Below are 23,538 nucleotides of genomic sequence, written 5' to 3' on the forward strand. Positions count from 1 at the left end.
CGTTTCAGATATTTCCGTATCGATATTATGTATCGAAAAATCAATATTTTTGGCAGCACTACATTGCACGTAGTTTATTATTTCAGATGCCTTTTTAAAAAGACTACATTTGAAAAATGTATGTTATATAAATTAAACCAGCCAAAGTGGCTAGTAAGAGTGACTGCGTTACACGCCGATGCTGAAATACACCCGCATTTGGCGGGTTTTAATGTCAAGCCCTGAATCTATGAATATTATTTACATGTTATGCACATACTGTATATTTTAATATGAACTTTTATTATTTTGAAAATATAAATCGCTTATGAAATTGTTTATGACAGTGGTTCTCAACCTGGGGCCAGAACCCACTTGGGGGCCAACATTATATTATTAATACAATTATAATTATTATATATTATTATTAATAATAGAAAATTAAAATAATCTAACAAAAAAAAAAATCACTTTTAAAAAAAATGTTTCCTGTTCCATAACTATTTTTTCTGTTTGTTTCCCAGTTTGTTGATAAAAAAAAAAAAAAGAATAAATGTATCAGAAATACTAAAGAAAATGAATATGCGCAAAATTTCTATGGATGTATATAAGCAGCAGAAACACATTTTTTTATTTTGTTTTTATTAAAAATAACAAATTCTAAATTTTGTATAAAATAAAGAAATTCAAATTGAATCAATTCAAGATTAAAACAAATAAATAAAATTTAACAATTAAAAAATAAAGATTTTTTTTTTATTTAAATAGAATTATTTAAAATTGATATTAAAAATAACAAATTGGCTCACCTGTCATTATAACACACAAAATAAAAAAAATTAAAAAAACTGAGATGCTTCAAGTTATTTTATAAAGTGGTGGGGACAAAATCGGCCATGACAAAAAGTGGAGGAGCCATAAATGCCGCCTGTGACAGTCACAAACACACCTATAGATTTATGATCCTGAGTGAAAGGTCTGCAAAACCAGCGGGCGAGAAAAACAAAGACAACACCCAGTTCTTCATCCCTTCTGTTATGAGAACAGCACCAGGGTTTTGCACTGAGCGTTTGTTGTGTGTTTGTTGCCATGAACGCCTCAACACAGTGAAGTTTTGCTTGGCTAGCGAAGCCTTTGGTGAGGTGGAATGAGAAGGCTCGAATGTTTTTTGTTTTTTTCTCTGTAAAATTTTCAAGCAAGCGCCTGGCTGAAAGTGAAATGAAGAGTGAACCACGGAGGAGTTGCTGGTGAGAGAGTGCAGAAGCGCTGGCGTGTGCCAGGATTGGCTACTGACTGTAACGGCACGTTTAGGGGAGCGAGGCATTGTTATGGCAACCACAACACAAAAGTCAGACACATTTCAGTGTCTCCACCACAGTGGTGAAAAAAAAAGAGTTTTAAGCACTCAAAGTCTTCACCTGATTTAAACGAGAAGCAGTTAAGTGTTTTATTTGCATATTCACCCTAAGCATGCAACAACTTCGACTGTGACTCTCATTCTAGGAGTTCAAGGAGTTCAATTTGCTAGAAGTTGAACCTCTGAAGACCTGAAAGTTGAAGATGCGACAGACTTCCTCCAGTGGAACAGGACTGAGCTCTCGGATGTTCTCCTCTGAAGGTGCTACGGATTATGAAACACTGGAGGACTAGACAGTGGGTATTGATGGAGGTTACAGGTTGTGTTTTCTCCCACAGATTGACAGTGTCTGGTCCAGTAATGCACCTCCTCGGTCTTAACAGTGGCTTTTGTGCCATCTTTGTTCAGTCAAATCAATTTTTGAACACACTTTGTATTATTTATTGAAATGTAAAGCAAAAATAATTGTTTTTGAAATTCTACTATGTATGTGGCCTTTGCTGTTGCAATGATTTCCATTTGAAGCTTTCATTTACTGTACATGAAACTGTAATTTTAGCAATAAAAATGTATTTATAAGGCAAGCATCGCTATTACTGTTGCTCATACTTAGGGTTAGAGATTTGAACAAACCCTTACTCGCACATACAGTAACTCATCCTGTTCTGTTTGTGCTTATTTGTGCAAACTTCTCTCATACTACGGGGTTGTTGAATGCTTGAATCTGATTGGTTGACTAACGTTCTAAGATGTGCAATTATTTTCAAGGAAATGCAAGGCTAAAGTAGTTCCAGTCAGGTCTTCTTGACTGCATTAAATGTCCTTATCTCTTCGCCAAAGTCCCTTTCAAAGGTATTTACAGCCTACAACAGCAAAAGAACCAAAACCCATAACAAGACTGACCAAGCAAATGAATATAATAAACAACAGGACATTTTTTTTCAACGTTTTTTCTCCCACTCTGAAAATGCGATGAAAATGCTGCTTTATTTATTTTTTAAATAGATTTTATAAATCTATTAAAATTCCTCCTAAAAGAAAAGATAGCGTTCCAAAAATCATTCTCAATATTAAAGAATTGCAGAGTTCACAGCAACAATAACAATAAAGAGAAATGATATTGTTGGAATCACTTTTAGAACGATTTTATCCAGCTGATAAACAAATAAAAACACTGACAGCCAATCAGAATCAATCCTGCTGTTACGAGCTCGAGTATTTAAAGTGACAGTCAAGCACGCACTTAGAATGAACTATATAGTTATCGTTATCCTGGTTGTTGTGAACGAGCCTTACACTTTGCACTGTAAATCTGTCATGTAACAGGGCAGACAAATATCCTATATATTCCTATGAAATATCTGCTCTGAATCATTAGGTTATACTTGAGCTTGACCAGAGTGATTTCTGATCGTCAGACATTTTCTCCCTCTAATAAAACTAAAAAATAACAGAATTTTTGACATTGTTTTCAACAAACCTGTTGAGCCCAAAATCCACCAAACTGTAGGAATGACTTAAAAACAACAAACAACACCTTAGAAATGCCTTAGAAACCATATAGACCACCTGTTTTGTTTACAACAGTCAAGCAATGCCCTAGAAACCTCCCTAGCAAGCAAACTGTGATCGCATGTTCAGGTCTTCTCCAGCGCTGTGGCCTTAGGATGTCCATACGTACCAATTAGCAGCCTGCGATTGTACTCGCTGAAAGCACATTTAGACCGTCGCTGCCCTCCAGACCTCATAGAGGAATGTGTCCACAGTCAGAAACCGGGTGAAGGAGACGTGTGACCACTCCAACCAAAATATATGCTTCCCTGGACACAAACTCTAGGCCACGAAACCCTTTCAAATCCAAAAAATGACCCCAAACACAGGCAGCCAGGTTACTCAAATCATTTAAAAAACATTCCTCTTTTCCAGTCAACTACAAAATTCATCATTTGTGGTGTTTTAATCAAATTTAAACTGTTGTTATGGTCCATAAGAGGAGGTCACACCTATAAAGTCACACATAACAAGTCGTTGAATTCATGAAATATCACAAGCTCAATCATCAGTGCTTCGCAATCCTCCGCCAGCAGATCGTTCATCACCTCAACATGAGCACAGCGCTGCGCCGTGATTTATTAGTTGCTCTATCTATCCATTCAAGATGAACTGGACAAATTTCTCTCAATAAAAAGCATGACGCTGAAACATGTCGGCCTGCTAAGGCTCTCGTCTGGGAATGCAGAAACTCCCTTTAATGAGGAATGCATTGGTCTGATAGGAAGACAAATGAGAAGTGAGTACAAATGATGTAGTGTGTAAAGTTCTTCTGGTCATGGATATTGTGTGCATGAATATTTCTGTCTCTTTTTTTGTTTTGTTTTTTTTGACTAGGAAACTTTCCTCACAACTTCTCACCAAGATTTCCCAAAAGCCAGCTTTTGACATGCTGTTATATAATTTCGTTGAAAGATTTCCTGGAAGCTTTGGAGCTGCTCTGCATGAATAATCCAAGACAGATAACGAAGAGTACAAGTAAACAAAAGTGCAAAGCTTTGGAGGATTAAAAAACAACCGTATAAATCTTCAAGCATCAGTGGAACTTCAAATCAAGCAGAAAAATGCCCAACTGCATTAAATAAACTCTACACACCGAACGTCACAATACGGAGTCGGCTAATGAAATTACTTAAGCAATACCCAGAAACATGGGTCAACATCGAGGTCATCACGTAGTAGTAATGGACGGGGTGCAGTTACCCAAATACATATTTCCCTCTTCAACAACAGCTGCAAAAATACATGGACTGCATTTCAAAATAGCAATGGATTTTGGACTAATCCAGCCTTTCAGTGTTGGGTAAGACCTGTGTTTTTTTCTTTCTTTTTTTTTTTTTGATAATGCTTTATTTTACAGTGTCCTTGTTACACGTTGTTATTATAGAAATAACAGTAAATTATGCATAATTAACTAACACTAGACCCTACCCTAACCCTTAAGAACATGTTGTTGATTAATATTACTCCATACATATTTATTTTACAGCGTCATTGTTACATATATTACTTGCATTTACTATAGTAATAACTGTAGATTGTGCATAATTACATGCAACTAATCCTAAACCAAACCCTAATCCTAACCCTATAGTAAGTACATGTAGTACTTAATATTACTCAGTAATTATACATTTAAGTACTGTGTTACAAAGACACCTTCAAATTAAGTGTAACCAATAAAATATTTAGACCTACATTTAAGATTTAAGTATTTAAATTTCATATAAAGTTTTCATCTATTTGGCTTACACAGTTTTAACATTAACAAACCTTATGTGAAGCATATTTGTCAGTCATACATAAATGAAACGGGTAAGATTTCTGTAATAGTGCTAATAAACTGAATGTGTTTTAAATACACAATAACCAGCTTTATATATTTATCATCTATAAATCCAATTTGTTTCGATCTCATACATTTTATCTAACTGATTATTGCTTGTTTCACAGCTAGGCATATTTTCATCAGTGTTCTTACTTTTTAACTGAATACATTTAATTGTTTTCAATATTAACAGATTTATGCATTTTGAATAAATGCATTTTGAAAATATTATTATTTAATTAGAATCAAATAAATGTAAATAATAATAGTTAGTCAGTTTCATTCATGTATGATAAATAAGTGTTTATGTTTGTTAACACTGTGCAATCAAAATGGATGGAAATTGTATATGCAATTCAAATACATAAATCTTAAATGTAGCCCTAAATATTTTTTTGAGAAGAAAAAAGACAAAAACCTCAGAAAACAACCAAACGGATACAGAATGTAAAGCCTCAACCAGTCAAAATCTATTTCTAGACTTGCTTGAGGTTGTTCATTCTTTATCCCTTCAGTTGTTTTCAGATGTTGTGTTTTTTTTCCCTTCTCATCCCAAAGACGCGAATGTTTTTTTAAACTACACAGAACCTCGTAATTCCATTTTACAGCTGATGCACAAAGTGCACATGCAAACCCAAACAAACAGCAGATGTTGGCAGTCTGGGAAACACCTCCCGGTCTTCTCATCCAGCTCACACAGCAGAGTTTGTTGTGCTGTTTCAATGAAACGTGCAAATTTCACCAGCTAACGCTCGAGGCGGAGGAAAAACCCAGGCCTTTTTATTTCTCGACTTAAAAAAACGCTCAGTTTATGTGCGCTGGCACTCAGACCTGCTTTCCGACTCAGTCCCTGCCTCTCCCTCTCTGTCTCTCCAGTGTGTGTGTGTGTGTGTGTGTGCGCGTGTTTATCTGCATGTGTGTTTTTTGATCGGAGGCTGTGTCTACATGGGAAGTGGGAAGGTGCAGCTGGAATGCTGCCCAAAGGCAAGGAAAGCACACAGCTTCCACGCTTCCAGCAAACGCAGAGAGAGAGAGAGAGAGAGAGAGAGAGAGAAAGCAAAGCAACTTGACTCACTGGGGCACTGCGCTGTCTGGGTCAGATGTGCAAGGAGCAAAACAAGGCTCTCCTGAAAGGAATAAGCGGGAACATAGGAGTCAGATCTGTCCATGAAGACCTGGAGATTATTTTCCCCAACTTAGCCAGCCAGGAGAACATCTCATCCCTGCTGGAGTCGGATTGGGTCTGGAAGGGACATGAGGAGGGACCGGCTGCTGGTGGCCGTCACTTTGGTCACCCTCTTGGCAGCTGACATCCATTTTGTCCTGCTTCCCAGACTCAAAAACTGGTATCATCTGCCCAGAGAAAGCTGCGAGTGCAGGGTCACCAATGGCAGCCTGGACAACAGAGGCGCCACAACCTTAACATGGATGATGACGAGCCAGAATTTCACACCGGTTTCCACCGAGAGAAGCTCCAAGCTGGAGAGGCTGTTCAGTCATCCGCTCTACAACATCCGTCTTCCAGAACTGGGGCCCGACGAACTGCTTCTGCAGCGCGAGGAGCTCAGGAATTACTACAAGAGGAAAGTGAGCCGCTGGGAGAGGTACTCAACAGTCTTCATGTTAAATAATGTGGCATGTTTATTAGCAGGAACGCACTCAGACCACTGAATGAACCGGGGAACACTTTAAGTCATTGAGTCAGACACACACTTTAAAGTCTTGGCTACAAAAAAAGTGTTGAACATTTCCAACACGCATTGATTATATGGGATAAGTTGTCACAGTTGCAACCTGTTGTTTATTGAGGAATTTTAGAAGAAGAATATTTGAACGAAATATTCGTAAACGGCAAAGTAACACACAAAAAAAGCGCAATACTTAAAATCAAACCATGTAAAGCAATTGGCAACTTTAACCTAAGTGACGTTAATAAAAACACTCTTGTCCTGAGAGCAAAGTTCAAGCCTTGGCTGAATTTATGCTAGTGTGTTTTATTTTGTTTAGTTTTCCTCTCAATAGCTAAAGTATATTGGATATTCTAGAAAAAATTAAATATTTAAAACGGGATTTTGAACAATATGAAGCATAGAAAAGCACTGGCAGTGTCAGCAATGTTATAGTTAAAACTTGAAATAAAATAAACATTAACTGAAATAAAAATATTTCAAAACAAGTACCTTTTTTATTTTAGGTAGTTGCTGTGCTCGATGTACTAAAATAAAAATAAAACCAACAAATAAAGCAAAATTATAATATTTAAATAAATATGAATTATTGTTATATTAATTAATATAATAGTATTATTATGATTTTGTTTTTAAATAAAAATAAAGCAAAATTATAATATTTAAATAAATATTAATTATCGTTATATTAATTAATATAATAGTATTATTATGATTTTGTTTTTAATTTTAAAAAATAAAAATAAAGCAAAATTATAATATTTATTTATTTGAATAAATATTAATTATTGTTGTGTTAATTAATATAATAGCATTATTATGCCTTTATGTTTGATTAAAAACATTTAAATGAAGCAATATTATATATTCATTTCAATATGTAAATATTAATTAGTATTATATGAATCAATATAATAGTATTATATTATGCCTTGGTGTTTTAAAAAAAGCAACCCTACAATATAAAAAATTATAATGTTTTTCATTCAATATTTTTTCAACTTGAGTCTTGCTGAAGAATCGACAGCTCAGAATAAGAGCTCAAATACTCCCTCTTGCTGCCCCATGGAAATGAGTTTAGTACGGGCTTGTTTTTAGGTCATACGCTGTGTATTAAAGGCAGGGATGTGGACAAATCACTCTTTTCATTGCACCGGTCGTGATGCTGTTCAGCAGACCAACGCTCAACACAAGTGTCTCCCACATAATCAGAGGTTCGCCAGAAACCACCCACTTAAATCAGGTCGCACTAGTCAAGATGTGTTGTTTCAGAAGTTGTGGTTAAAATCTCTGATTGCTGAACCTTCGAGAGGGAAACGTTTTTTTGCGTTCACCCCCTATAGGCCTATTTATAAGCGTAAACGCATTGATGAGGCATAATGGGAGCACTCTGTATGAAAGCACTGCTGGATCCCTGCCACAGTAAACAGTTCTGTAGTTTATATTTGTCTTTCAACTCATTTCTCTATTCTTCGTGATGTTGATTCAAGCTGATGCTTCTAGAGGTCATGGTGACAATTGTATGAGGACCAGCGGCAAATATTTGCTTCAAATACTAGGATCAATAATCTGTAACGTGGTGATGTTGTGTCTGCCGGGAACTCGATTGCATGACGCATGAATTGGATCAAAGGTACTGTAGGCCGTACATCGAATGCAAAGTGGATAAAACAAAGTTTAATGTGAACTCTTTCCCCGCCAACATTTAAAAACGTTGCCAGCCAGCACCAGCATTTCAACAAAACTTTAAAGCCCCCCAAAATATTTTGATGAATGAATATCTGAACATGCAAAAAGAGCTTGTTTCCGCCACAGAATGAAAAAATGTAAAAGATAATCGCTACTTTTTATCTCACAATTCTGACTTTTTATTCTCAGAATTGCAAGGTATAAAGTCGCAATTGCGAGCTATAAAATCCCGTTCTGAGGAAAAAAAAGACTGGCGTTTATATCTCGCAATTGTGATTGTATATCTCGCAATTGTGACTATACCTCGCAATTGTGATTTTATATCTCGCAATTGTGATTTTATAACTTGCAATTGTGATTTTATAACTCGCAATTGTGATTTTATAACTCGCAATTGTGATTTTATATCTCGCAATTGTGACTTTATACCTCGCAATTGTGATCTTATAACTCGCAATTGTGATCTTATAACTCGCAATTGTGATTTTATATCTCGCAATTGTGATTTTATACCTCGCAATTGTGATTTTATATCTCGCAATTGTGATTTTATACCTCGCAATTGTGATTTTATATCTCGCAATTGTGATTTTATAACTTGCAATTGTGATTTTATAACTCGCAATTGTGATTTTATACCTCGCAATTGTGATTTTATAACTCGCAATTGTGATCTTATAACTTGCAATTGTGATCTTATAACTCGCAATTGTGATTTTATAACTCGCAATTGTGATCTTATAACTTGCAATTGTGATTTTATATCTCGCAATTGTGACTTTATACCTCGCAATTGTGATCTTATAACTTGCAATTGTGATTTTATACCTCGCAATTGTGACTTTATACCTCGCAATTGTGATCTTATAACTTGCAATTGTGATTTTATAACTCGCAATTGTGATCTTATAACTCGCAATTGTGATTTTATAACTTGCAATTGTGATTTTATACCTCGCAATTGTGATTTTATAACTCGCAATTGTGATCTTATAACTTGCAATTGTGATTTTATATCTCGCAATTGTGACTTTATACCTCGCAATTGTGATCTTATAACTTGCAATTGTGATTTTATAACTCGCAATTGTGATTTTATGACTCGCAATTGTGATCTTATAACTCGCAATTGTGATTTTATAACTCGCAATTGTGATTTTATATCTCGCAATTGTGACTTTATACCTCGCAATTGTGATCTTATAACTTGCAATTGTGATTTTATACCTCGCAATTGTGATTTTATAACTCGCAATTGTGATCTTATAACTTGCAATTGTGATTTTATACCTCGCAATTGTGATTTTATAACTCGCAATTGTGATCTTATAACTTGCAATTGTGATTTTATACCGCGCAATTGTGATTTTATAACTCGCAATTGTGATCTTATAACTTGCAATTGTGATTTTATAACTCGCAATTGTGATCTTATAACTCGCAATTGTGATTTTATAACTCGCAATTGTGATTTTATATCTTGCAATTGTGACTTTATACCTCGCAATTGTGATCTTATAACTTGCAATTGTGATTTTATACCTCGCAATTGTGATTTTATATCTTGCAATTGTGATTTTATAACTCGCAATTGTGATCTTATACCTTGCAATTGTGATTTTATAACTCACAATTGTGATTTTATATCTCGCAATTGTGATTTTATATCTCGCAATTGTGATTTTATATCTCGCAATTGTGATTTTATACCTCGCAATTGTGATTTTATATCTTGCAATTGTGACTTTATACCTCGCAATTGTGACTTTATACCTCGCAACCGTGATTTTATACCTCGCAATTGTGATTTTTTAACTCGCAATTGTGACTTTATACCTCGCAATTGTGACTTTATACCTCGCAACCGTGATTTTATACCTCGCAATTGTGATTTTATATCTCGCAATTGTGTTTTTATAACTCGCAATTGTGGTTTTATACCTCGGAATTGTGACTTTATACCTCGCAATTGTGACTTTATACCTCGCAATTGTGATTTTATAACTCACAATTGTGATTTTATACCTCGCAATTGTGATTTTTTAACTCGCAATTGTGACTTTATACCTCGCAATTGTGACTTTATACCTCGCAACCGTGATTTTATACCTCGCAATTGTGATTTTATATCTCGCAACTGTGATTTTATACCTCGCAATTGTGATTTTATACCTCGCAATTGTGTTTTTATATCTCGTAACTGTGATTTTATACCTCGCAATTGTGATTTTATACCTCGCAATTGTGATTTTATACCTCACAATTGTGACTTTATACCTCGCAATTGTGATTTTATACCTTGTAATTGTGAGAAAAAAAGTCACAGTTACCTTTATTTATGTTTTATTCAGTGGTGGAAACAAGCCTCCATAGAGAAGCATTGTGTCATAAATGACGGAAAATTCCCCCAATGCCGAAAAAAAAAAAAAAACTATATTACAGACTGATATTTTCCTCTAATATTTTGTCAGATAAATACCATAACCATAAGTTGCCATAATGCCAGAAGTTAATGTTTTGTTCTTCCCTCATTTTTAAAAAATATTAAATATTTTCCTCATGTTTTGATGGTTTAATCGAACTTTTTTTCATCACTTCTGACCACTACTGTGTGTATATATACATCTATGGTTCAGTTCTAAAGAAATAATAAAAAAAAGTCTCATTCTGTGGGAGCCAAAAAATGCTGCTGGCAGATTGCTGAAGCTGTGCTGTTTTTACATCTTAAAGGTTCCTACATGTGTAGACTTGTGTACGCCAAGGGATTCATAATTTTAAGAGCTAACAATACCTGCTGATGACTTAAAAGAGAGCTCACCACATGTGCCAATTCTACTCATTTCATTCCAGGTTTTTGTACAAGAAAACGAGTCTCGGGTCGATTTCAGAATCTGAATGTTAAATAGCTTAATGAAAGCTCTCGTTCTGTTCTACAGACTGAAAAAGTTCTACATCGAGGCGGCAGCAGCTTCAAACATCACTATACCTGATCATCCCGTGACCTTTGACCCGGAGGCCAGTTGGCTGCAGTTCCACCTCGGGATCAATCGATATGCGCTGTATGCGAGAGATGACAGCAGCGTGGACAGACTCCTGAGGGACATGCAGACGGCCACCGTCATCAGTGCAGGTTTTCTCTTCCCCCTAGAGCTTCAGCATATCAATCTGAATATGCTAATATAATACTTCATTTCAAATTTGCTTGCATGATCTGATCCTGAGAAGCTGATGTGCAGTATTTCATTGTGTCTGACAGATTTCACTCAGGATGAGAAAGCTTTGAAGGGTGCGTGCGACTGCTCCCAAGGTACATGTGCTATTTAACACTATTGTTCTACCAGATTATTACATTTTTTACTACATAAAATAAAAATAAATATTATGGTTTCTCCTGAGTAAGAACTTCTGGGAATGTAAATTATAAGGTGATAGCATTTAATTATGATAAACACTACTGTTCAAAAGTATGGTGTCAGTAAGATTCTTTTTAACAAATTAATACTTTTTTATTTATTTATTTGATTTAATTGAGTGACTGTAAAGACATTTATAATATTTCAAATAAATGCTGTTCTTTGAACTTTCTATTCATCAAAGAATCCTGGGGGGAAAGTATCAGTTTCCCCAAAGATATGAAGCAGCACAACTGTTTTCAACATTGATAATAAATGTTTCTTGAGCAGCAAATCATCATATTAGAATGATTTCTGAAGGATCATGTGACTCTGCAGACTGGAGTAATGATGCTGAAAATTCAGCTTTAATCACAGGAATAAATTACAGTATATTCACATAGAAAACAGCTATTTTAAATTGTAATAATATTTCACAATATTACTTTTTTTACTGTATTTTTTATCAAATATGCAGCCTTGGAAAGCAGAAGAGACTTCCTTCAAAACAATAGTGTAACTTTAACAACATTTAAATATAACAGAAAACAATATAGTATTAAATATAAATAATATTTATATAGTCTTGTTAAATAAAATATAATCTATCACTGTTTGAAATATTGTGAAACATATTTTTACAGTATTTTAAAATAACATTTAGCATGTATTTTTTTATATATATGTAATTTTCACCCATTTACATTAGGTAGCTTACAGATAAATATCTTTATCATCCAGTTTAAAATCTGTAGCTTTGACGCTAATGAGTAAAACCAATATATATTACTGTAAGTTGGTGGTGTAGAGTAGAAGGCCACTAAACAGAAGTTGTATTTTATAGTCTTTTCTTCCCTATTGTGTCGTATATCCAAGTGAAACACTTCTGGAAGAAGAACAAATGTGGGCGGGGCTTGATTTTGTCCGTGGGGAATTGATTGGATGGTTGTGGTTTGCTATTGGTGGATCTCATGTGAGTGACAGGTTGCCCCGCCTTCGTCATCAGAGAAGAGAAGAGATGCTGCAAGAGGGAGGAGAAGTTATTCTGATTCAAGATTATGAGAATTGTCCATTTTGATTTCATGGTGACTTTAAAACCACACATCCCGCACTGTCCCTGAGCTCATGCACATCGACCAAATGCTATTCTCTCTTGAAGTTTTCTTCTTTTGCCACTTTCTAGCCTAAATGAATGTCCAACTACAATGTTTTTATTGTTTGGCTTGTTTTTCTGTTTTGCTCATTACGTGTGTGTTATTTTAAACTGTAAACTATTGATTTGATTGAGCTGGAAAGGAGCTAAAAGAGGTTCGAGCGGTGCGGTTTAGGGTTGCCGACAGCCTGCCACGGCTTCTCACAACCTCAGACAAAGCAAAAGAAACACTGGAGCGTATAGTGAACACCGCAAGCCCTGCTTATGTAAAGATCCCTCTATAATTAAACTATTACAGTTGAAAGGTCGACTCTGGGGAACAAAAACAAAAATAAGATCTCGCAGTCCAAAAAGAGTCAGGTGTTGCAACAATTTCCCCACATCGTTCATCTTATGTTCCACCACAACCCAACGCAGCACAATAAAACATTAAACTGTACTGTATGTCAAGAAGAATTATCATTAATAATGGCTATATTACTGCAATAATTCACCTTTTAAATAAAGGTATAAATTGGTGTTTTTTGGTCATCCAGACCAGCACACACACATATACTCACAAAACTTACAAATACTATATTATTATTTTAGTTAAAATATAACTGAATATTAATGTTAACTACAACAAAAGTTCATATATTTAGAGAATTATTCTTTTTAATTTTGACAGCACTTATATTTTCATATTACAGTTATGTTTCCGTTAATATTAAGAAGGAAACATGAACGTTTTCTTTCTTTCTGACTGTCCAATCAGTGGTTAAACCGAGCGGTCTTCATCTGAAATTGGCCCTGAAACTCCAAGACTTTGGCAAAGCTATGTTTAAACCAATGAGGTAACGCTTTTATTCAGATTTTCCAGATTACTACACCTTTGGTTTAAAAGTAGTGTAACTGATAGAAATGATCCTTGTTGATTTCAGACAGGAGCGGCACGAAGAGACGCCGGAGAACTTCTTCTATTTTGTGGACTTTCAGAGACACAACGCTGAGATTGCAGCTTTCCACCTCGACAGGTGAGGCGTTCCAGCACTGATGATCAGAGCCACCACACCATAGACACAGAGACTGTCAGGAATGAGTTATACTGTGAAGGATCTGATATGAGTAAACACAGATGAAGTCCCTCAGGCACCACCGCACTGGGATACTATACATCATTGTTTAGGCCTGTTGAGACAATGAGGTTCAGCACGATTAGTCTCACCTCAGCATATTCGGTGTGGTCTATGGTGGACGATTATGTGATGATGAAACCCGAGAGCAGACTGCAACACACATCAAAGGCATTCACTAAAACATGTCATTTACCAGAAAAGATCTTATTAAAGGCGCAAAGACTCATTCGTGCATTTTTGGGCTTTCAATAGACGAATGGGTTGCACTTTATTTTACAGTATGTGCACTTACTAAGAAAGTAGTGGGTATTATAAGGTTACTACATGGGTTACGGTTAGGTTCAGGGTTAGTACCTAGTTATAACCCAGTTATTGTAATAACTATAATAAGTACATGGTATGTACATGGGGAACAGGACTGTAACATAAAGTGCTACCGATAATTTTATAGAAATATATAGGGATGCGTAAAATATCGGCCTCCATATCGGTATCAGCCGATATATGTTCATTTTTAATGTTATCGTTATCGGCCCAATAAGAAAATTAATTTTTTCCAATAAGAAAAAAAAAAAGCCGATATTTTAAATATTTGTTCGCCATGATGGTTTTGAATTGCTTGAAATATGATTGGAATCAAAAAAGGAAAATACTGGAAAGTGCAAAACGTGCAGCGCGAGTGTCATATAGGCTACATACAATTATAATAAGAACATCCTTATAATTGTGTGCTTGGGACATGGATTTTAATGGTGAGACTTTTGTTTTTGTAATAAGGCTCATACATAAAGAATTATCGGTATTGGACAAAATGTTCATGCCTAGAAATATACTTACAGCATTAGTGATAATTAATAAGTGAGAATTTTTTTTCTCTTAAAATACTCCATTCAGCTTAATATTCATAGGCAACTATCTGTAAGCCTTTTGCAGGTTAATTTCCCTGAAAAAAAAATAAAAATAGCTTTTTTGAACATCCCATACAGACCACTTCACTTCACCTAATCGAGTGCAAAAGTCGGGATCCGGAAGTAAAACTCAATTCATTTCCTCCATAGGGAAATTGATTTTAAACGATAACTTATAAACCATTAAAGACAGACCTACTGAGCTACAACGTTGTTAATCAATGGCATAGGCTTTCATTGAAGCCATCAGTCTGCATTAGTTCAATCATATTCAACCGCTGAATTGCTGGTGAACAACTTTAGAGAGAAATCTCCACCAGTCAGAGAATCAAGACAAGCAAAACGACCTCTTTAGCTCCGCCCACTCCCATGAAGCAATACCGATGACGTCATAGAGTCTCCCTATGCTCTCAAACTACTGTATATTATGCATGTTTTGCAATAAACGTAAAATATGTTGTTTCTATATACACAGTCAACATCTTTAAGTCGATATTTTTATATTTATCTGTTTTAATTTGATTGTAATTCGCAATGCTTCATGGGATTGTAGCCGTTATGTGGACCATTGTCTTTTTCAAAAGTTTGTGATGTTGTGATTCACCCTGTAGCTTGTTGGTTTGGTTCATGGCAAATAATGCTTGTTTAAAAATCCCTATGGGAGAAATGAATGTGGAAAACACTTCCGTCTGTTTGACCGGTGTGTTCGTTCACCTTCACCTTAATATTGTTATTGTATTGTTAGCTACTGTAAAAAATATTGTTGAATCCATTTTCTCACTGTGAGTGACAGAATGTTTCAGGGTTTATTCATATAGTGCTTTTCACAGTACGTATCATTTCCAAAGCAGCTTTACAAAGAACAAACCCCCAGTCGACAGTGGCAAGGAAAAATTCCCTCAGAGTTCCACCCTGTCATTAGTGGTGAACTGTCAGCAAAGACACTTGAGAAAAGGGTGTTTTCCTGCAGGTTATTCCTCATCTGAGCTTAATTACAGAAAACCTCTTCAGTTGAAGAAACATGACTAGTCAAAATTATCCTGAAGGAAAGCTAATGGCAGTTTGGAGATGATCCTAAAAGGATGAATTAAAAAATCCTCTAAGAGTCAAATGAGATCCTATTGGATAATTAGCATTTAGTTATTATTTCTATTGATCTAATGTAGCAATCTTATTTGATCCCTTCAAGACTGGCTCCAAATTAAAGGGTTAGTTCACCCAAAAATGAAGATTCTGTCAGTAATTACTCTCCCTCATGTTCCAACCCCGTAAGACTTTCGTTCATCTTCAAAACACAAATTAAGATATTTTTGATTAAATCTGAGAGCTGTCTCACTCCTCCATAGGCTTCTATGTGATCGATATCTGCCATCCCAGAAAAGTTAGTAAAGACATCGTTAAAATAGTCCAAGTGACTACAGTGGCTCAACCTTAAGTTTATCAAGCGATGAGAATACTTTTTGTGCAAAAAAAAGAAAGAAAAAAAGTGAGTTCACGTAGTGTAACAGCGCAGCGCTTCTGGGTTGTACGTCAGAACGGAGGCTCACTATTGGCCAGCATCACACACATGACCAGCGTCGGCCAATAGTGAGCCTCCGTTCTGACGTACAACCCAGAAGCGCTGCGCTGTTACACTACGTGAACTCACTTTTTTTCTTTCTTTTTTTTGCACAAAAAGTATTCTCATCGCTTGATAAACTTAAGGTTGAGCCACTGTAGTCACTTGGACTATTTTAACGATGTCTTTACTAACTTTTCTGGGATGGCAGATATCGATTACATAGAAGCCTATGGAGGAGTGAGTCAGCTCTCAGATTTCATCAGAAATATCTTAATTTGTGTTTTGAAGATGAACGAAGGTCTTACGGGGTTAGAACAACATGAGGGAGAGTAATTACTGACAGAATTTTCATTTTTGAGTGAACTAACCCTTTAAGAAAGAAATTCCATTAGCAAACGTTCAGGAGATTTACTGAAATTGACCGAATATGATTTAAAGAGACTTCATTTGTGAAGAATCAGGCTGATATGAATGCTGACTGAGGTGTGTGTGGACTGTGTGCAGAGTGCTGGACTTCCGGAGGGTTCCTCCTGTGGCGGGGCGATTCGTCAATGTGACGGGGGAAATCTTGTACATAACCCACAACGAGGAACTGCGCAGTGTTTTCTTCATCTCTCCAGGTGGGCATTACTCGTCAAACTAAAACTGCATATTATATACAGAAAAGAAATAATGCTTTCATTCAGCAAGGATGCATTCAATTGATCAAAAGTGACTGTGAAGATGTTTATAATGTTACAAATGATTTCTATTTCAGGGAAATGCTGTAATTTTGAGCTTCCTATTTATCAAATGAACCTTAAAAATAGAACGAATCACAGTTTCCACAAAAATGTGAAACTGTTTTCAAATGATAATAATCATAAATGTTTCATGAGCAGCAAATCATCATATTAGAATGATTGCTGAAGGATCATGTGACACTGAAGACTGGAGTAATGATGCTGAAAATTCAGCTTTGATCACAGGAATAAATTACATTTTACTATATATTCAAAGAGAGAACACTTCTTTTAAATTGTAATAATATTTCACAATATTACTGTTTTTACTGTATTTTTAATCAAATAACTGCAGCCTTGATGAGCAGAAAAGACTCATCTGTGAAGTACATCATCTGTGCATATTAATATACACACTATTTACTGCAGGAATGTAATTCCAGTCATCCTGCATGTTATGGCATTTGCTGAAATCATTATTATTATTATTATTATAGCCTCAAATGATAAAAAAGAGCCAGCTACTGCTTCAAGTTATTATTGTCAGTTCCCATCCAACAGATGGGCCTGAATAATTTATGAATTTTAAATTAACTTGATAATTCATGTACTAGCTTAGACAAGTCAGGGCTTCTGGAGTGCTAAAATCTGATTTTTACATTTTTCAATATGATCCCATTATGATTTTCAAAAAAAACAACATAGAAAATAGTTATTTTAAATTGCATTAAATAATATTTCACAGTATCACTGTATATATTTTGATTAAGTGAATGCAGCCTTGGAGAGCAGAAGAGACTTGTTTTCTCTCAGAGTGAATGCGTTTCTTTTTCCTTGACAGCCAACAACACGTGTTTCTTCGCTAAGTGTTTATACGTGTGTAAGTCGGAGTACGCAGTATGTGGACACCCGGATCTGCTGGAGGGATCCATGTCTGCGTATCTGCCCGGTTTGAGCATCGCCCCGCGCATCTCCATCCCGAACCCCTGGATCCGCTCCTACAGCTTCACCGGGAGAGAGGAGTACGCTCACACACACACACACTTGATGGCTGCTCTGTCAAGTCTTCGTCGTCGGTTAGGAACCTGGGTGTGCTCTTTGATACCAATCTTTCATTTGAAAGTCATGTGTCTAGTATCTGTAAAACCGCATTTTTCCATCTTAAAAATATATCTAAATTACGTCATATGCTCTCAATGACATGCAGAACAATTAGTTCATGCGTTCATGACCTCAAGGCTAGATTATTGTAATGCTCTACTGGGTGGTTGCCCTGCACACTTAATAAACAAACTACAGCTGGTCCAAAACGCAGCAGCTCGAGTTCTTACCAGAACCAGGAAGTATGACCATATTAGCCCTGTTCTGTCAACACTGCATTGGCTCCCTATTAAACATCGTATACATTTTACAATATTGCTGATTACTTACAAAGCACTAAATGGTTTAGCTCTGCAGTACTTGAGCGAGCTCTTAACGCATTATAGTCCTTCACGTCTATTGCGATCTCAAAATTCCGGCCAGTTGATAATATCAAGAATATCAAAATCAACTGCTGGCGGTAGATCCTTTTCCTATTTAGCACCAAAACTTTGGAACAGTCTTCCTACCATTGTCCGGGAAGCAGACACACTCTGTCAGTTCAAAGCTAGATTAAAAACACATCTCTTTGACCTAGCATTCACATAACACATTATAGACTTCTATAATTCAATGTTAGGCTGCATAGATTAGGTCAGCTGGAACCGGGAACACTTCCCATAAATCCTGATGTACTCGTTACGTCATAAGAAGAATGGCGTCTACGCTAATATTAGTCTCTCTGTTTATCCCGAGGTTTACCGCAGTCCACCGGATCCAGATCAGATGAAGGACCTGCGCCTGGACACGACTACAGTGCAGTGCTGAAATGTCCACTAGTCTCTCCCTGTGAAGGCCTCCCTCCCCTCCCTTTACCTCTCTACAGATAAAGCGTTGTCGGGATAATTCCAGTTTGCGTGGCTACGTGGAAGCGATAAAAATTCTGTATTATTAATTTTAAGGCCAGACAAGTAGTTTGTTGAGGGTTGATTTGTAGGGAAGGACTACACGCCTGCGCACATATATTCAAATGCGCATACCTATAGACTGAACTCGTAATACGCATGTTCATGCCATCAGCGTTCTCACAGGTTCGCGTTTTTGAAGTTTGTGCAGAAAGAACTGAAGAGTTTTCTGTTAGAACGGTGTTGTGTTAGCGGCCCCTAAGTTAATAACTAATGATCCTTGCGACGGAAGTGAATCAATCAGACTAACTTTAGCTGGACAATAACTTTATTCTAGAGCTGCTATAAAGCCAAAACAATCTCTGTTACTTTAATTTCCTATTATCTCTGTAAAGCCGCTTTGGAACAATCTACATTGTTGAAAGCGCTGTATAAATGAAGATGACTTGACTTGACACTCACACACACACAGACAGACAGACACTGACACACACACACACACACACACACACACACACACACACACACACACACACACAGACAGACACTGACACACACACACAGATACAAACAGACAGACACTGACACACACACACACACACACACACACAGATACAAACAGACACACACAGAGGCACACACACACACAGAGGCACACACAGAGACACACACACACTGCATCTCTCTTCAGTTTTGATTATGAATTATGATTCTCTTTGGAATAGCTTGAACTGATGAATCGAGCGCAATGAGAGCAGGAATGTGTTAAAGTCTTTGGACTTGATTTATAAAGATAATAAAACAGTATTCCGATCTGATCAGCGTTGTTGTTTTAGAACGTCCTTATTTGGATTTGAGAAATCCAGCTCTTGATGGCTAAGAAACAAAAATGTTTGTCATGCTCACGAAAGAGTCTAAAGTTGAGAAATGTTGAGACGATTCCAACAGCTTGAAGCAATCAACGTCCTCTCCTTCTTTCTTCCTCAGGTGGGAGATCAATCCGTCATACTGCGACACCGTCAAAAAGCTGTATCCCTACAACTCTGGGAACAGACTGCTCAACATCATCGACATGGCTGTTTTTGACTTCCTCACAGGCATGGCAACTGTTGACAGAGTTCGTTTTGTGTCAAAACTTGTAAAAATGATTTCATGCTTGACAATGAAAGTAGTGTTAATGACTGGATTGATGAAGTAAGCATAAGGAAATCTTTAAAGCCAGAGTTGCGTAATGATTGTCCTTCCTGTTGTAGGAAACATGGACAGGCATCACTACGAAATCTTCACCAAGTTTGGAGATGATGGTTTCCTTCTTCACTTGGACAACGCCCGAGGGTTTGTGCTCATGCGTTTCTGAGGCCGTTCACAGACGACAACGGTTTTGTGCATTCAACACTTTGGCATCATCTTTTATATTACAAAAGATATGCAGTGCTCAACTCAGAAGTTGTTCAACTTTGTAAAGATGCGTCTTTAGACTTTAGTCTTTAAAGTCTTTAGTCTTTAGTGTGTGTGTGTGTGTGTGTGTTTCTCTCAACTGCCTTAATCTCGCATTTTTTAATGCAAAAAAACGCATTCTGTGGCCTTTTTCATTGCTGAATTATCAGTGCAGTTTCTTGTTAAAGCCCTTTTCCCACAATATGCTTTGGCAAATCATAATTATGACATAAAAAGTCTAAATTGTGTGGTAAAAAATAAATCATCACATAAAAACTTAAAATTATGACAAAGAACTAATTATGAGATAAAAGTCAAAATTTGCACAAGTTAAAGTTATGTCACAAAAATTCCCAATTTAGATATAAAGTCAAAAAAGTTACAATTTCAAAATAAAAATTTTAAACTTTTAGATAAAAACTTTGGAATTGACAGTTAAAATGATCAAATAAAAATGTATAGTTATTAGAAAAAAATATGACCATTCATGATTATGTCCTAGTATCTCATAATTTCAAACTTGTATCATAATTTTGACTGTCATGACTTTGTATCTCATAATTTGGACTTTATATAGAATGATTATATTTCTCTCCTAATTATGACTGACTAAAGCATGATGTTTTTTCCTCTTCTTGTGTGCTGCAGATTTGGACGGCATTCCCATGATGAGATGTCCATTCTTGCACCACTGACCCAATGTTGCATGTAAGGATTGTTCTCAAATATAAAAAAAAAATATTAAAATTTTTCTGAAGCACATTTAAAGGCGCATTGTGTAATATTTAGGATGATCTGTTGACAGAAATGCAATATCATATACATAACTATGTTTTCAGTGGTGTATAAAGACCTAACATGATGAACCGTTATGTATTTATTATCTTAGAATGAGCCATTTCTATCTACAGTACACACACCTCTTTCATTGAAATGCGCCGACATGTTTCTGCAGTGGCCCTTAGCGGACAAACGTGTTTCGTCACTATGTTGTTCTTCGTTTAAAGAAGCGAGCTAAAGTCAGCGAATAAAACACTGACACAATGATGAACAAGTAACAGTGATATTCGCAATAACATATCGGTTTACTGAATAATTAAGTAAACCTAATTTCTTAATTTATCTTTGTAAAGAAACCTCATTGCTTAACTGGCTCATCTCTGCTGTCTCAGACGATGACATCACTTCCTGTCGGCCACCGTAACTTCTGTTGGGTGCAATTCACAACCTCACCACTAGATGCCACTAAAATTACACACTGCACCTTTAAGAAGCATTTTATTAAGAAAAATGTACAAAGATGGTCTTATTCACAAAACCCATGACCTCTTACAGGATCAAGCGCTCTACGCTGTTCAGACTGAAGCTTTTGGCAAAGTCCGAGTACCGTCTGAGTGACGTAATGAGGGAATCCCTGTCCCGAGACCCTCTCACGCCAGTCTTGAGTGAGGAGCACCTGCAGGCCTTGGACCGCCGGTTGGCACAGGTGCTCAGGACAGTGGGCAAGTGTGTGAAGAAGCTGGGAGAAACACACGTGGTCATCACAGACTTCGTGGAATCATCCGGAGTAACTACACGACACCGAGGGGGAAATAAGAGGTGACAGAACGAGAAGAGCTCGGGTTAGAGGAGATATCAGCAGTCCACTGCAGCACTGAGTGATCTGAAGACTTCAGGAGGAACATTATTCACTTCTCTGATTGGCTAAAGAAGGTCTGAGGGGTATTACTTAAAAAAGATCCCTAACAACACCTAATAAGGCAAATAAAAAGTCAGAATTATGACATAAAAAGCCATGATTATGTCGAAACTGACAAAAAGTCACAATTATGATACAAAGTCATAATTATGTCAGTCAAAATGATCACATAAACCAAAATCATGAGACTAAAATAAATATGAGGTAAAAAGTAAAAATAATTAGATAAAAAGTTGAAATTCCATTTTTAATTTTGAGATAAAATAATAGAGATAGTCAAAAATTTAATTAAGGTCAGTTTACTTATATGAGTTAAATTGATCATTTACAAGTCGAAATATGAGTTGTCAATTCTATAAAGTAGAATTTTTGTCATGACTTTAGTGTCATAATTTTGACTCATGATTATGATTTGGTATCTCATATCATCAACTTTTTATCTCAAAATTATGACTGTTTAATCTCACATTCATTCATTTTTATTTCATAATTTTGATTGGCTAAAAAGGTCTGTTATTACTTTTTTTTTTTAAACTCCCCTATATTAACACCTTTAAGTAAAATAAAAAGTCAAAATTATGACATAAAAAGCCATAATTATAAGTCTAAATGGACAAAAAGTCAAAATGATCATATTAGTCAAAATGATGAGGTATGTCATAAAGTCGAAAGTCATTGAAATTGAGATAAAAAGTTTGCTAATTGCTTTTTTTTTTTGGATAAAGTAATAATAAAAATAAGAAATAAAAATCAATTCTATAAAGTAGAATTATTGTCATACTCATAATTATGACTTTTTATGTCACAATTTGTTTATTATGATTATTAAAAAAAAATATTTCATAATTCTGACTTTTTAATGTAATATTTATGACATTGTTTGTCATGATTGGCTAGAAAGGGTTTGTGTGGTATTATTCCCCAACAGCACCTGTGATTGGTTGTAGTGAGACGGGTTAGTTAGACTCTGGAGAAGCTGCCGGCAGCTTCAAGTCACCCGAGCCAGACAGATGATGAAGATAAGACCTTCAGATCTCCTTACATCAGCAAACACGTCATTCATGCGGTCCTCTGATTACCCGTTCCTGAACTGTCCATCTCGACACAAACAGCCATTAGTGTGTCTGAGCACAGACAGCCACATCAGCAGAGGAACACTGAGAGCGAGCGTGTGGAGTCAGTGGAGAAAACCAAATCATTCGAGGTCATTCCTGAGCAGTGTTGCAGCTCGTGGCTCGCCACACTTCTGCAATATTGTCTTGTGAGTTGAAGCTGGCTTAAACACGTCAGCGCTAGTGTCTCAGCTAGCAGAAAGAAATGTTGGGTCTGTGAAATAAAAAAACATTGCAAATCAAATGCTCAAAATTTCTGAACTGGTGAACTGAACTGGTTCTGAAAAACTTAATCAGATCCCGGTCATAATTATTCATGAATAATTGTCACAACGCTTCATTAAAATGGCAAAACATTT

The 23,538-nt window shown here is 36.1% G+C and overlaps 1 protein-coding gene across 1 annotated transcript; it reads left to right on the top strand.

Annotated features, from left to right (window-relative positions):
- The first annotated feature begins 5,652 nt into the window (after nt 1–5,652).
- On the top strand, nt 5,653–23,538 carry fam20a (FAM20A golgi associated secretory pathway pseudokinase). Its single transcript, XM_084135507.1, has 11 exons — nt 5,653–6,319; nt 11,029–11,222; nt 11,349–11,399; nt 13,395–13,473; nt 13,561–13,653; nt 16,729–16,844; nt 17,788–17,968; nt 19,919–20,028; nt 20,185–20,266; nt 21,017–21,076; nt 21,704–23,538. Exons 1-11 carry the CDS (start codon nt 5,970–5,972, stop codon nt 21,969–21,971), a joined length of 1,584 nt encoding a protein of 527 aa, XP_083991633.1. The 5' UTR covers nt 5,653–5,969; the 3' UTR covers nt 21,972–23,538.

Source organism: Abramis brama (genome assembly GCF_963993115.1).
Source record: "Abramis brama genome assembly, chromosome: 14".
In the NCBI taxonomy this organism is placed as follows: Eukaryota; Metazoa; Chordata; class Actinopteri; order Cypriniformes; family Leuciscidae; genus Abramis; species Abramis brama.